The sequence below is a fragment of the Felis catus genome, chromosome A2 (genome assembly GCF_018350175.1).
Source record: "Felis catus isolate Fca126 chromosome A2, F.catus_Fca126_mat1.0, whole genome shotgun sequence".
Classification (NCBI taxonomy): domain Eukaryota; kingdom Metazoa; phylum Chordata; class Mammalia; order Carnivora; family Felidae; genus Felis; species Felis catus.
In genome coordinates this window covers 83,229,907-83,245,190 of record NC_058369.1, presented here as the reverse complement: position 1 = coordinate 83,245,190, position 15,284 = coordinate 83,229,907, and the positions used below count along the sequence as shown (strand labels likewise).

At 34.8% G+C, this 15,284-nt stretch overlaps 1 protein-coding gene across 11 annotated transcripts in view; it reads left to right on the top strand.

Moving 5' to 3' along the window:
• MAGI2 (membrane associated guanylate kinase, WW and PDZ domain containing 2) overlaps window positions 1-15,284 on the top strand; it is a 1,363,649-nt gene that overhangs the window by 757,779 nt on the left and 590,586 nt on the right. For all 11 annotated transcript variants that reach the window (XM_045053218.1, XM_045053217.1, XM_045053215.1 and 8 more), the window contains one exon: window positions 717-836. In XM_045053218.1, coding sequence (XP_044909153.1) covers window positions 717-836 — 120 coding nt within the window. The remainder of the gene's footprint in view (window positions 1-716; window positions 837-15,284) is intronic.

Below are 15,284 nucleotides of genomic sequence, written 5' to 3'. Positions count from 1 at the left end.
CAGAGCATTTCGCTTCCCAGTTCAGTCAGAATTAAAGGCAATAATAAAGGAAAGGGAAAGAAGGGAAGGGAAGGGAAAGAAAGGAAACTATTACTGGAATTATAATACTAACTCAATTATAATTATCACCAATTCCAATTATTATTTAATTAATTTTAAGTAATAGTAAAGATTTTGTATTCCTTTAAATCAAATATAAGTTATTTTGGGGGGCCAAGTTAACAAATGAAAACCAAAAGTACCCTTACAAAGGAGCAGATCATGAAAATAGAAAGATACATTGACATGCTGCTAACATTCCTATTTTCCATTGTATTTTATGTCATAGCAAGGCAATCTACAGAACAATAAAGGTTTATTCATAGAAGTGAGATATGTAAATTCCTGAGCTAGCAGACTTCTGGCCCAATATTCAAACGCCCCTTCAAAAAAGGGCACAATGGTCTGCATTTTCCACTGTAAGAAATGTATGCAATTGCATTCCATGGCAATGAACTCTTTATAAGCTTGATGAAGAAGAATGCTTTGTATATTTACTTTAATCTTTACCCATGCTATTTTCTGTTTCCAAACAAACAGAAGGACAAATGCAGGCTGCCAACTCGCAGGATGTACAAACAAGTGTTATTGAATATTCAGAAGTATGGTGGTATTTCTAAAGTTCAACAACAAATCACTTAGAGTCTTTCTTTTGTTTTTAATTTTTCCTTATTCAGGCACCACAAGGCCACATAAGGAGGGTGAGGTCCCTGGAGTGGACTATATTTTCATCACCGTTGAAGATTTTATGGAATTGGAGAAAAGTGGTGCTCTCTTAGAAAGTGGGACTTATGAAGGTAAGCACAGCTCATCTGCTAAATTTATTCCTTGTTGCATCACATTTTTCTCTGTTGCTGAAATGCGTTAGGATGCCAGATTACTGATAAGCTACTGCTTTTGGTTTGAGAGCTTTAATAAGGTAATTTTAGAAACATATTTTCTAAATAAAAAGTTAGGATACATCAGATTAATTCTACTCTTAAGATGCTGAGAGATATGTATGTGCCCACTGAAATATACTTGTGATGGCCTCCTGAGACTAAGCTGTGATCTTCCAAATAAATTATCTTCATCTTTAGATAACATCTCAAAGAGCACAGGACTTGAGTTGCAGTCCTGTCATTATCTCTGTGTGGTTTTTTTTTTTAGTTCCTTCACTTCACTGGCCTTCACTTGCATCTCATGCAAAATGATGAAGTAGGAAAATATGAGGAAATATGATCTGTGCTTGCTCTCCCAAGCTCTACTGCAATAGAAAAGTCTCCTTGTGTATTCAAGTCAAACATGAACAATAGATGACACTAAAAGCTTGAATGTAGGAAGTATCTTTCAGTGGAAAGAGCACTGTAACATGAACCAGAATCTGTCTCAGTTCCAAATCTGGCTTTATTACTTATCCACTATAAATACTAAATAACTCTGTTGGTATCTGTGAACCTCAGTAGAATTATCTGTAAAAGGAGAACGGTAGCATTGAAAAGCACAAATAAATAACATGTTGATATGATCACATTTATACATTTAAGTGACATCTACAGGCATGTAGTTTATGTCTAATGGAATTATGTATTTCATAGCCATTGTATGTGTGAACTATATTTGTATATATTAGTAAGTTCAAAGATGAATCCAGTTTTACTGTATTAAAAGTAATAGTGAGTGATATTAAAAACAAAAGTAATAATATATGCATTGCTGCTTAGTCAATCAAATACTTGAGGTCTCCCATTAGCAAGTAAGTTGGGTTCATTAGTAGTTTGACCCTCTACTTCCTCCTTCACTTACTTGTAGATGCCCAGTGGACTAGAGTTACTTAAGAACTTAACATTTTATATTGTTAGAAATATTAAAATCTCTTCTTTTACTTTGCATTCCTAAGGCAATTTAGGCTGAGACATGTGCCTACATTATGGCTAAGACATTTAGTTGCTTATTGCCACATTTATAGGAAATAGGCAAAAATACCCAGGAAAAGAAAATGGTTTTACACATGAGTATTGTTTCTTGTTCATGTTGTCAAAAATAAGTAATGATGGAGGTTGATTGAAAATATTTTAAATAGAAAAGCTGTGTTGCTCATATAAGCTGCTTAAACTATATGAAAAATAACTGTATAAATCATAGAAAGTACTTATATCAAAGAAGTCAGAGTAAATAAACAATAAATTTTGTAGCATATTTTCTTGTGAGTTTTGTGACATTATTTAGTGGCATTCATTAGTTTGTATGTCTGCCAATAATAATGTATTTAATTACCTTATTTAATATTATATATGTAACGTACATAAATATAAATATATGTTATAATATAAAAGCAAATATAAATATTATATTTATATAACAAAAAACCCAGCAGCTTAACATGCAGGAGCAAATCAAAAGTAGTATGGTTAACAATATGACCTTTTCTTTTTGTTTTTAAAAATAAAGACTCTGTTAACTGTATAGAAGGTGAAAAAAAATTAAACCAAATGTTCATGTTAAATCTCCAGTACTCTCAGGATGAAATTTAATAGCAATATTTTAAAATAAAGTAAATTTTAAGTTCCAGTTAAATTTTGAGGAACCTATCCTGAAACCATAAAAATATAACCAAGTTTCATGAGCCAGGGTGGGTTGTCTTGAATCTTTTTCAGACATCTTTTGAGTATTGAAAGTTTAGTTTGCTAAAGTTTGGTGCCAGCTTGTTAATTGCCTCCACATGCATAGAGCTGATCATTGACTAAAAAGACTTTGTATATATGACTTTGTGGAGTCAATACCATTGCTTACAAATACACATGGTATACTTGGTTGAAAACAATATTCCTTTTTCAGGTCACATAACCGTCTGGGCAGACACCTAGGTAGCATTCTCAAATCTCGGGATCTTCAGATTTTCTTACAATTACAGCTGAGGAACCAGTAGAATTGACATTCTAATGAAAATCACTATTATTCCTTCAGGACTGATCATAAACTCAAGGCTCAGGGCTACCACTTAGTGTGTTATTTGTCAAGGAAACCTGGGGAATGCCTTTTCTGCTGTCGATGCTTTCAGAATATACAGAATAACAATAATGTGCTCCTTAGCCAGACAAAGAAAAGCCTGAGAGCTTTTATATTTGTCAAACTTCCATGACATCAATCTCTCATAAGATTTCTTCAATAAAATCCCAGTTTTTCTATGTTATATATTCTCCTTTCTGCAGTGTTTGGACCATTGCTCCCTTTCCTTCTCCTTGCTAAAACATTTTCATGCCTTCTCAGTACTCTACAGCCTTCAGCCAGACTAGGAAATTCATCTTTGTGACTCCACTAAAGAAAGTAAGAAGAAATTGGGTTACTCTTAGTGGCTTTTTTTTTTTTTTTTTTTGGCGGGAGGTGTACTCTCAGTGTTAAGGTTATAGATCTTTTAGCTATGTTAGGTCTGATTCCAACCCAGAAACAAGAATATCAAGACTGCTAATGCAATTGGAGGTAGGGAGATAGTCTTTGCTTCTTCTTGCTCATAAATACTTACCAACTTGTGCATTTCTTGTCAGGGACTGGGACCCCATTCATTTTTGATTAGCAAAGATCAAGAAAATCCTCTATAAAATGTCTAGTTAAGATGCCCGTCATTGAAGAAACCCGTCTTATAGCATTCACCCCCACTACTCAGTTTCAGAACAGGAAACATCTACCTGAAAAGTAGTTGTGAGGAAGAATACATTTTTAAAGTATTTCTCATATGTATGCATTTTTGTCTCACTGTCAATAATTCTAGTTTTAATCTTGGTTAAAGATGTAGCTAAAATGAAATTTGTCCTTTGATTAGAAACAAAGTAGACTTTCTTGAATTGCAGATCTGCCTCCTAGAAATTGGCTCAAATTACTCGCCCCAAAAGAGCAATTCTTTTATTTACCAGAGACTGCAAGGAAGGCCTTAATGTGCGTGAGTTACTATCTACGGTTATGCTCCATGATCCTAGACACAGTTTTAGCAGATTCCTTTTCTCCGCAGCACCAACTCCTCACTCTGTCTGAGCACCTCATTTCAATTTGTTATACAATAGCTGCTGAATGCCCTTGTATGTAAATGGCCCAGAGGATTTGGTTCTGGTGGACCATCAGGTGTTGGTAAACAGCCTCTCTTCCGTGACTTGGATGATCTCATCCTTATCTTTTCATATTGAATCAAGTTTAAAATTAAGTTAATAGAACAAAGCCCAGTGGTGAGCCTGATGTAAAATCAAGTAACACAACACTATGAATCTTTATGTCAGGACTGAAGATGTAGGCTTCATGTGAAACAGACCACAGAGTTCTTTAGTTAAGTACAGATAATTCCTTTGGGATTAAGGTCACATGCAGGTATAAGTGAGACACCAAGAGGTAGGATTAAATGAGTTGATCTGGTAATCTAAAGGGTAAATAATCTAAGTGCCTGGAAGGCAACATGTCTTTGGGAACTGTCCAAAGTGCTGAATTAGCCATGGCTCTAAATCAGTGAATCGTGCCTGACCTACTTCTTCCAGTTGTCTTGAATGTTACATTCATGGTTTCATTGACCAGTCTTACCAGTTGTCTGCCTCAACCTTTGTTCTAAATGGCATTATTAACTAACCCCATGTCTCCTGAGCAGTTCCTGGAATCTCATTTCATTTAACTCATCTACTTAGATCATCCACAGTCATGTTCCAAGCAGCACTTCTGACATAACATCCACTACCATATTTTGCTGTTGTGCTTTTAAATGGAGCAATGCTATTTTGCTATCTATTGAAGAAGCCACTGATCCTAAACTTTCAGTGTTTCCTTTAAATGTACATAAGCTCAACTGTAATATTGCCCCAATTTTTAGGAGGACCAAATCAAGACGAGCAAATTATTTGGGATTCTAACAGAATATAGTGCAAATATGGCACTTACCTTCATCTCAATTTTGTGGTTTCTCCTAATCATGGGACTTAATATATATGGACTTGAGCCTAATGCAAACAGCACACCTATTTTCTTAAACAGTTGTATTACAGGATTATGAAATTCAATATGTTCACTTCAATATGTACATAAAAGTTTGGTCCTTCTAGGTGTAGCACATAAAATCCTGTAAAAAATATTAAGTATTAAGTACAAATAATTTTGTATAAATGTAACTTAAGCAGTTATATGATGAGAGAAGACATACAGCAAATTTTACATAAATCCATTTCATGTCACTAAAATCAGCATCAACTTTTTTGAAAATATCATGACCTTGATGAATTTATTATTAAAATTTTGAATTGGTGTTTTCAATAAAGAGAGCATTGGATGATAAAGAGATACTGACGCTAAAGAAAAATTATTACTGGTACTATAAATAATCTTGAGGAAAACCGTTCTTCTATCAGTCCAAGTTTCTAAATAGTATTTCCTGAAGGGCAGATCAGTGCTTAAATTGATGCTAAGGTTGTTGTCATTCCAGGAACTGAAATTAAATAAGAAGTGATTGTTTTTCCCTTTCCCTTGTACTCTATTACAAGAGAAAATTTTTACCATGCAAATAATAACCTCTATAACAACAGTAGATTCTTGGAGCTTGCACTTAAGGGATCCAGTTGTTATTATATACCCAGATTATAACATGTTTTTATTTTGATACTTGCTCCTTTTTCTTTCTTTTGGCAATATTCCTACTGTTGAAGATTCCAAGCCATACATTTGGGTGTTCATTTGAGGAACACAAAACATTAATACATAAGCTTACTAAATGTTTATTTGAACAATAGAGGAAAACACGTTAGTGAAGTATTATACTTCTTTGGGATCTTATAATGCCAAGTTTTTTTTCCCTCTGATTTTTTTCTCTGATTCAGTTTGTATTCAGAGTTATGGACAATGTATGATTTTTGCATTCTGCTATGCTCTTGTGTAAAGCACTAAAACTGGAAGTATTATTGTGCCTTAAAAGGTGACAAAATTTCCTTTTGGTTTGGGACTTTTGTAAACCCAACTTTTTCCAAAATACATAATGAAAATGCCTATTTCCAAGTATTTTTTTTTCTCCCAAAAGGACTAGAAGAAACAAACCAAGCAAATAATTAACTAATTTTATACAATCATATAGATTATAACTTAAAGACTAAAGTCAAGGAACATGAAATGGCTTGCTTGCTTTTACCTAAAGTACAATATTAACTGGTTTATTGTTAGCCCTACAAATTTTTGTTCAGATGTAGCTAAAAGGAACAGGCTTTTTGGAGTATGTCATTAAAATAAAGCCAATATTCATGAGCATAAGACTCACTTCTTCAGCTCTTTCACAACCAATAATGATGATGATACTAGGTAAAGCCTAGGATTCCAAAACTGTGATATTCAGGGTTTAATTAATTTCCTTCAAGCTCATGTCTATAATTACTATGATTTTCTAACTCTTGTAAACATTCCCTATACATTTTTTGAGAGAGAATGAGAGAGCAAGCAAAGGAGGGGTGGATAGGGAGAGAGAGACAGAGATAGAGACAGAGACAGAGAGATATTCTTAAGCAGGCTCCATGCTTCATGCATAACCCCATGTGGGGCTCGATCCCATGACCATGAGATCATAACCTGAGCCAAAATCAAGAGTCAGATGCTCAACTGACTGAACCACCCTGGTGCCCCTCCACCTCCCTATAAATTTTTATCTGAAACAAATTGAGAATTCACCTGAAAAAAAGTATAATGCCCTTCATTTAGTGAGAAGAAAAAAAATGCATAACTTTAAAGTTTTTACTTACATTTCTTTCCACTGCTTCAACACACAGAACCTATTTATCTTTCCTGATTGGATGAATATTTTTAAACCTTCTGAGTTGTTCTACTTTAAATTTACTCATTTTGTAGGAGGCACTCAAGAGAGTTTTGGTCAAATTGATTATAACAGTCTTGTACATGAGAGCATATGTTTCTCGGAAATATTATCAACATAGTGATGATCAATGGCTCTTGCCATGTCTTAGATTATTTCTTTAAATATAATTTCTTGTCAAATTGGCCAACATACAGTGTGTAAAGTGTGGTCTTGGTTTTTGGGGTAGATTCCCATGGTTCATTGCTTGCATATAACACCCAGTGCTCATTCCGACAAGTGCCCTCCTCAATGCCCATCACCCATTTTACCCTCTCCCCCATCAATCCTGAGACTGTTCTCTATATTTAAGAGTCTCTTATGATTTGCCTCCCTCCATCTTTCTTTGTTTGTAACTATTTATTTTTCCCCCATCCCTTCCCCCATGGTCTTATGTTAAGTTTATCAAGATCCACATATGACTGAAAACATATGATATCTGTCTTTCTCTGACGATTAGTCTTAGATTAGACATACAGACCTTCCTAAAGGAGATTTACCTACCTCAGTTATTTTAGGTGGTGCCTGAATGTCCCCTTCCTGCCAATTTTTTTTCTTTTCCAGAGACTTGTGTCATAGACCAATAACTTGAAAACTATAACATAACATCTGTCTCTAAAAAAGTCATTTTTGTATTTGAATTTCAAATCTGAAAAATAAAACTTCCTGGGACATTATTTCCTTATATCTTCTATATTCCTCCTCTGAATAACAGAAGAGTCTACAATCTCATTGACCATGGATCTGTTCTTTCTCTCAGGGGGACTAGGAATCACCAAAATTAGAAAAAAAAAAAAAATAGTCCCGTCGTTTTATTGCTAAGTAAGTATTTTATTTCAAAACATTGATATCAATCACCAGCAAAGCTGGTGATTCTTCACAAAGATCTTCACAAAGATCACTTTATGAATTGTTTTTATAGACAACAAATTTCATTCATGCACAAAACAATATCTGAAAATTTGAGGACTCCATTGATCATCCTGCAAAGTATACAGTTATGCTGTATATGCTGACTAACAATTATGAAGTTACAGTTCTAAAAAATACCCTACGTCCTGCGTTTTAAAAAAGCAATCATGGGGTGCCTGGGTGGCTCAGTCAGTTAAGCGGCTGACTTCGGCTCAGGTCATGATCTCATGGTCTGTGAGTTCGAGCCCCGCGTCGGGCTCTGTGCTGACAGAGTCTGGAGCCTGTTTCAGATTCTGTGTCTCCCTCTCACTGACCCTCCCCTGTTCATGCTCTGTCTCTGTCTCAAAAATAAATAAACGTTAAAACAATTTTTTTAAAAAAAGCAATCATGTTGCAGAATATTCACACCATATGAAAGCTCTTCCTTGTTGAAGGCTTGGAAACTCTGGCAATTATGGAAAATCCTTCATAACACTGTATTAAAATTTTATATAGTGAAACAATCTGTTCTTATGTAATAATCAGCTCTCTTAGATCTGTTGTAGGCTGTATATGTTTGTAACAACCAGATAAATTTAGGATAAAGTGGTCAACATATCTTGTTTGCATGAGACTATTTCCATGAAAGTTAATTCTAAAGACTCTACAAATGTGAATTTTAAAGGACCAGTAAAAACCTAAATTGATATTAATTATTAGTTACAATAAAATGGAGAGTTTGACTTATACTGTCTTCAGCCTATTTATATTAGTTATGCTGGCTTCCTTTCTGTTCTTTGAACAGAACAAACACATTCCTATCCATCTGGGATCTTGAATTTGTCATTTCACTTTCCAGGGCTACTTGTCTTCCAAATAACTAACTACATATCCCATTTTCTCACTTTGAGATATTCATTTAAAAGTTTTCAGGAAACTCTTACCTGGCAACCTTATCCAAAACTGCACCTGCCAACATTCTCCATTCCCTTTCTCTGATTTGCTTTTCTTTACTGTAGCTACTATATAACTGAAAATATAGTTTGTGCCCATTTGTCTATTTGGTTATTGTCAGTATCCACCCACCTGAATGTAAACTTCAGGAGGTCAGGTAAATTGTTTGCATCATTGCTAATTCTTAAGTTTAGAGTGCTCTCTGGCACCTAGGAAGCACTAAATGAATATGAGTTGAATGACTGAATGGATGCCTAGATTCCTTCCTCAAACCCAACAGTGGAAACCCCTTAATAGAAACCCCATACAGAAATCCACCTTAGCTTGAGACCCTAGAACAAACACATCAACTTCCTAATTCAAAATATTCTAAGTCAATAATATGGAGCTGTATAACACCAATTTGACCTCAGAATCTTGTACTAGGTTAACTTTGTATCATAATTGTAATAATTTTAGTCTTGTCTTAATTCTCATCATTAACTTCATGAGTCCCTGTTCTGAGTTCCAATATTTGTTTGTCTCTCAGTACCATACAAACTATAACACTGTCCCCAGAATATAGTTCTTACATTCCTTTAGCCATTCCCAATAGTCTGGGTTTTTTTCACTACAGTAATTCATGGTGTATCAAATCACTCAAAATCAAAACCTAGTAGTCTTGGTCAACAAAACTGTATCTCCTATCAAACCACCTCTCCACCCAAGTTCTATTGATTGTGTCACCTAAATACTTCTTCGACTCAGGGTAATTTCCCATTCATATAATCCCTGTCATGTTCATGTTCTCTTTATTTTTTCCAAAAGAATTACAGACTTTTTTGATTTTTCTACTTCTAATACAGAAAGTCCATGAGGAGTTGGAGAACAGAAGTAATGAAGCCAAACCTATAGGAGAGTTAGAAAAGTCCTAGGATATATTGGAAATACGCAAATTCCAAAAGTTACTTTAAAACAAAAAAACTAGTATGTGTGTTCTCTCACTAAAGAAATGTAAAGCATTTTATTTAATGGGGACATGTGGTACTTGGAATGTATAGGTTATTTCACTAACATTTTCTGATTAGTTTTCAATTAACTATAAAGGGACATGAGTTTCTTGATTATTCTTTTATTCTTAGAGAATTTATGGAAAGTAAATGGAAATAAAATTTTATTCCATTATTAATTGTACACTGCTAGTAAGATCTTTACTCCCACCTCATCTTTCTCTTTCTTTCATTTTACATAAGGGTGACTTTAAATTTTCTTATACTATGTGAAAGTTTGGTTTCTTTCACTAAATAGTTAATGGGCAAAATGATAAATCTGAAAAATTCATAATTTATTTTTTTTTAATTTTGAGAGAGACAGAGGGAGAGTAAGCAGAGAGGAGCAGAAATAGAGGGAGACAGGGAATCCCAAGCAGGCTCCATGCAGTCAGCACGCAGTGCCCTACCTGTGGCTGGAACTCACAAAACCACAAGATCATGACCTGAGCCAAAATCAAGAGTCAGACCCTTAGCAAACTGAGCCACCCAGGCATCCTGTGAAAAATTTATAACTTAAATTGAAATATTAATGGTAACCCAAATAGTGACCATAACATAAGGTATCAATGAACAAAAGTTTTTTTTTAATTTTTAAAATTTATGTATTTATTTTGAGAGAGAGAGAGTGGGAGAGGGGCAGAAAGAGGGAGAGAGAGAATCCCAAGCAGGCTCTGCACTGTCAGCCCTGAGCCCAGTGTGTGGCTCAAACTAACAAACCATGAAATCATGACCTGAGCCAAAATCAAGAGTTGGACACTTAACCCACTGAGCAACCCAGGCGCCCCAAAACAGTTTTAAACAATGTATAGGAAGCTCAAACTGAGATGAAACTTATGATGATGGGTCTATAAAAGGAAAAGACTTGATTTAAAATTTCCCAGTGAGTTTTCTTTCTTTTTCTCCCCTACTTTCATTCCATATATAAGAATGTTACTGCAACGGACACATATTTGACTAAAGACACCTGCCCTTTGGCACTGACCTGATACTGGAGGGTGCTATTTCCCCAAAGGGATCTGTTCCTCTGGGCGAGCCCACAAAGAACAGAAAGATTTCTCCAGATCAGGTCCCTGAGGATTATTTCCAAGAGGATTAGATAGTTCCTATTTCTGCTCCCATTCTGAGTTCTCCATTAAACTTCCAGAGAAAAATCTACTGATGCAGCTATCTGGTTTCCCTAGAGATGAAGCAAGCATTATTACCCCTTGGATTGAAGTGTAACTTGTTGCAAAAATGGTGATTCCTATCATTTGTACCCTCAAGGATGTCCAGGAATACTCATTTCTAAATATGATTTGCAAGTTTGGTAATTTTAACTACTTTTCTCCCTCCTCCTATCCCCTCCCTCAATTTAATAAGTCTTTTTTACAGTAAAATGTAGCAGCAAATTAGAAGAGGGTGTGTGCACTGATTTATATAAGGGAGGGAGAGAGGTGGGGATGGAGATTCCTGAAGGCCGACACATTGACAGCCTGACAGTGATTGAGGACAGGAGAAAAGTACAAAAAGTGTACGGAAGAAATTAAAAAACAGAGTCATCTAGGGTCATTTGTTATAGTGGAAGCACTCATCAGTCTCCCAAAGGACAGCGGAGTATTGCAACCCAACACAGCTATTGATTTTCCTAATAATGACCCTGAGCTATCTATAAAAGGTTAAGTCATATGCAGAAAAGTAATATTTGAGAAAGGTTTCCTTCAAAGGTGATTAAAATTTCAAAGTTTGAACTTCTGAAGGGGAAAGGCTAGAATATTCAGCTAAACAGAATACCACACTCCCTGAAAATGCCAAGCAAATGGGATGAAATATTTTAGCTATTTTCTGTGTAGAAGCAATTTATAATATGTATTCAAAATTATATTCAAATTTACACATGATTAAATTGCCTCAATAATTAATTTATAAGCACGTTCTGTAAATGCAAACAGACATGATGTTCTTAAATACCCAAAACGTTTTCTAAGTGTATATGAATATACTTATGAAAAATGACTAGTTTCCAATTATAATGAAGTTAGAAACTACATATTATTTGTCTTTGTTAATATTTGTCATTTTTTTTGTCAGAAATCCTATGCATTGTATATTTGCAAAGCAACTAATAAATATGCTAGACTTAAAATAAATCTATAAAACTATTGGTGCATTACCAAATTGTTACGATTAATGTATCAATAAAATGCAAATGTAAAATCCATCCACTTATTTTTTTAATATTAGCATAATAGTATGTTGTCTTTTTTTCACCTCTTTGAGGTAGTCACCTGTCACCCAGCGATCTTAAGGAGTGATAGGTACAGGCCACTTTCTCAAAGGCTCCATCTGGGAAGGAAATACTATATCAACACCTTGGTTTGTTTTCATGAAAAATTGACATTTAGAGTATTATATATACTCATCTTAGAAACAAAACATATTAATCAGAAATTAAAGATATTTTACACTGGTAAACTGTCCTGCCCCATTGTATTATCACATTTTCCTTCATGTTAATGGCCCTGCCATTTTAGTGCTCTCCTTGTTTATTTGTTTGTTTTCTTTTCATTTATTTGGCTCCTGTCATATTTTCATTTTCTCACAATTTAGATTTTTTATTTATTTATTTTTTAAGTTTTTATTTAAATTTCATTTGGTTAACATACAGTATAATACTAGTTTTAGGTGACAATATAGTGATTCAACACTTCCATATATCACCCAGTGCTCATCACAGCAAGTGCACCCCTTAATCCCTATCACCTATTTAACCCATTCCACCACCACCCCCCACCCACCTCTCCTCTGGTAACCATCAGTTTGTTCTCCATGGTGAAGAGTCTGTTTCTTGGTTTGCCTCTCTCTTTTTTTTTTTCCTCTGCTCATTTGTTTTGTTTCTTAAATTCCACATGAATTCCACATGAATCATATGGTATTTATCTTTCTCTGACTGACTTATTTCACTTAGAATTATACTGTCTAGCTCCATCCATGTTGTTGTATATGGCAAGATTTCATTCTTTTTTATGGCTGAGTAATACATGTACCCCGATGTTTATAGCAGCATTGTCTACAATAGTCAAATTGTGGAAATAGCCCAAGTGTCCATCAACTGATGAATGGACAAAGAAGATGTGGTGTGTGTGTGTGTGTGTGTGTGTGTGTGTATGTGTGTGTGTGTGCATATGTGTGTGTGTGTTTGTGTGTATATGTGTATATATATATATAATACTTTCTTTTTCTTTTAAACCAGTAAGCTACAGGTAACAACACTGAGAGTAATGGAGACAATATTTATGAATGTTCCCATGAGATAATGGCTTGTTGTTGAATATAGCAGAAATTTAGCTAAAATGATTTCTGTGTCCTGTATACGAAACAACTCTGCCCTAGAAATGAGCATAAACATGAGTGTGTTGTTCAAAATAAGTTGTGTGGTTTGGCATGGTATATGCTAAAAAACTGATGTAATTTACCCTGATTCACCACTTTTTCTATGTAATTCAGTAAGCCCAGTGGTATATTGGAATCTGCCCTCTTATCAAACAGGTCCTACATACTTAATATTTGCCTGAGTGGAACTAATAATTTCAATTAATATTTTACCTCATACTCTTTATCATTTAATAAATTAAATCATATACATATGATTCAATATATAATATATAACATTTTCCTCTACATTGTTCTTTAATCTTCCAATCCTCATCCTTTTATCTAGGCAGGTCTTCTTAGTAGTAATTAGGAGGCTATTGCGAGAGGGAATAAAAATAATAGTCTCTGAGTATATAAAGATATTAATAACACAGAAAGACATGAACCTTATTTTCATTTATTATTTTTTTTCTTATTTTATTCTTTAATTTGATATTTTAGTTCATTTTGAAACCATACCCTATAAATACTCATTCTCATTTTGGTTAATCACATCCTCTGTATTCTTGTTGCTTATAATTTTCTATTCTTGGGTATCCTCACAATTATCATTGATTTAATTCTATTATATACAATTTGAGTCCACACTTGCTTCTTGGTAACTTCCTATTATCCAATTAGACTCAGAAATATTATTTAATAGAATTATTTATATTCCTCCAACATGGGTTTCCAATTACTCAAAGTAGTTTTGCTTTTCATGTTTTATTTAAATTTTACATAATTCTAGTATTAATGAAAAAAATGCATCCTCATGGCATCTATTTTTCAGAAACAAGAGTAAAAATAGAAATCATATAGGACAGTAAAGATGCATTCCCAAGAGTGAATGAAAGTAGATCACAGCTGCCTCAAAATAACAAAATATTGATCAAGGTCTTGTCAAAGGTAACAAAATGCATTAAATATGAGCATGAAAGTATTGAGACAGCAGGTTGAGAAGCTAGAGTTTGGGTAAGGAAGGGAGCTGCTGGGGGAAGGGGACAGTCAAGTTGTTAGAGAGAGAATGGACTTTGACAGGCCTCGCCAAGGCACGGTGATTTCAAGTTGTAGAACAGTCATTTGATTTTTTTGTGTGTGTGCTAGCAATCCACTTTCAAGTGCAAGAAATGCTGACAGTATGCTTGAAGCAATTAAATAGTGCTACGATAGTGCAATCTTCAGAGCTGAGTGACTGATAGAGTTGTTTGCATCCCAGGCTGCACTTGTGTGTTCTAGAAAGTCCTGATCTCTTTGATGTCAACTGAACCATAACATTATGTCCATCACATATTTTGACAAACAACACGGAAATAGAATCTGTCCTCATTTGCAGGAAAAAACAAGTTTCTCAAAATGTGTTAAAATATAGAAGATAGCCAGAGAAGAATTGCAGTGCTCCAGGAAACCAAAGCCTTGCTAGGGATCCACTGTGCTCCAGAAAAGGCAGAGTTATTTGTCCAAGTATGCAGTTGAGGCCTAGGAATTGCAAGTGCAAATGCTGGTCTTGGATTTGCCATGAACTTGGGTTTGGACCTTTACTGGGAGAGCTTTAGGAGAGCATGAGCACTGTATTTAATTGACTGATGAGTTACACATGATAGAGAAATGAGACTTGTTCTGAGTGACTTTAAGGAGTAGAACTGGGCAAGTAATAGATAAAAAGACAAAGACTGTGGCTTCATGTAAAGAAATGCTTTCTAATATAACCAGGGCTGGTGCAAAAATAAACTGAATGCATTGGTAAATAGTTGCTGAGGTTGCCAAACATGCACTAAGGCATCTCGTGGAAGTGCTGTTCTAAATGGGATACATGGATAAATATTCGGACTGAAATAACTACAACATCAAAACATCAAAAACAATACTAGATGTGATGGTTAATTTTTTGTGTCAACATGATTGGGCCATGGGTTGCCCAGATATCTGGTTAAACATTGTTTCTGGGTACGTCTAAGAAGGTGTTCCAGAAGAGATGAGTATTTGAATTGGTGAACAAAGTCTAGCTGATGGCCTTCCCCAGTGTGCATGGGCATCATCCAGTCTATCGAAGACCTAAGTAGAACAAAAAATGTTGAGGAATATTGAATATGCTTTCCACCCTACTGAGCTGAGACAATGATCTTCTCCTACCCCTTGAT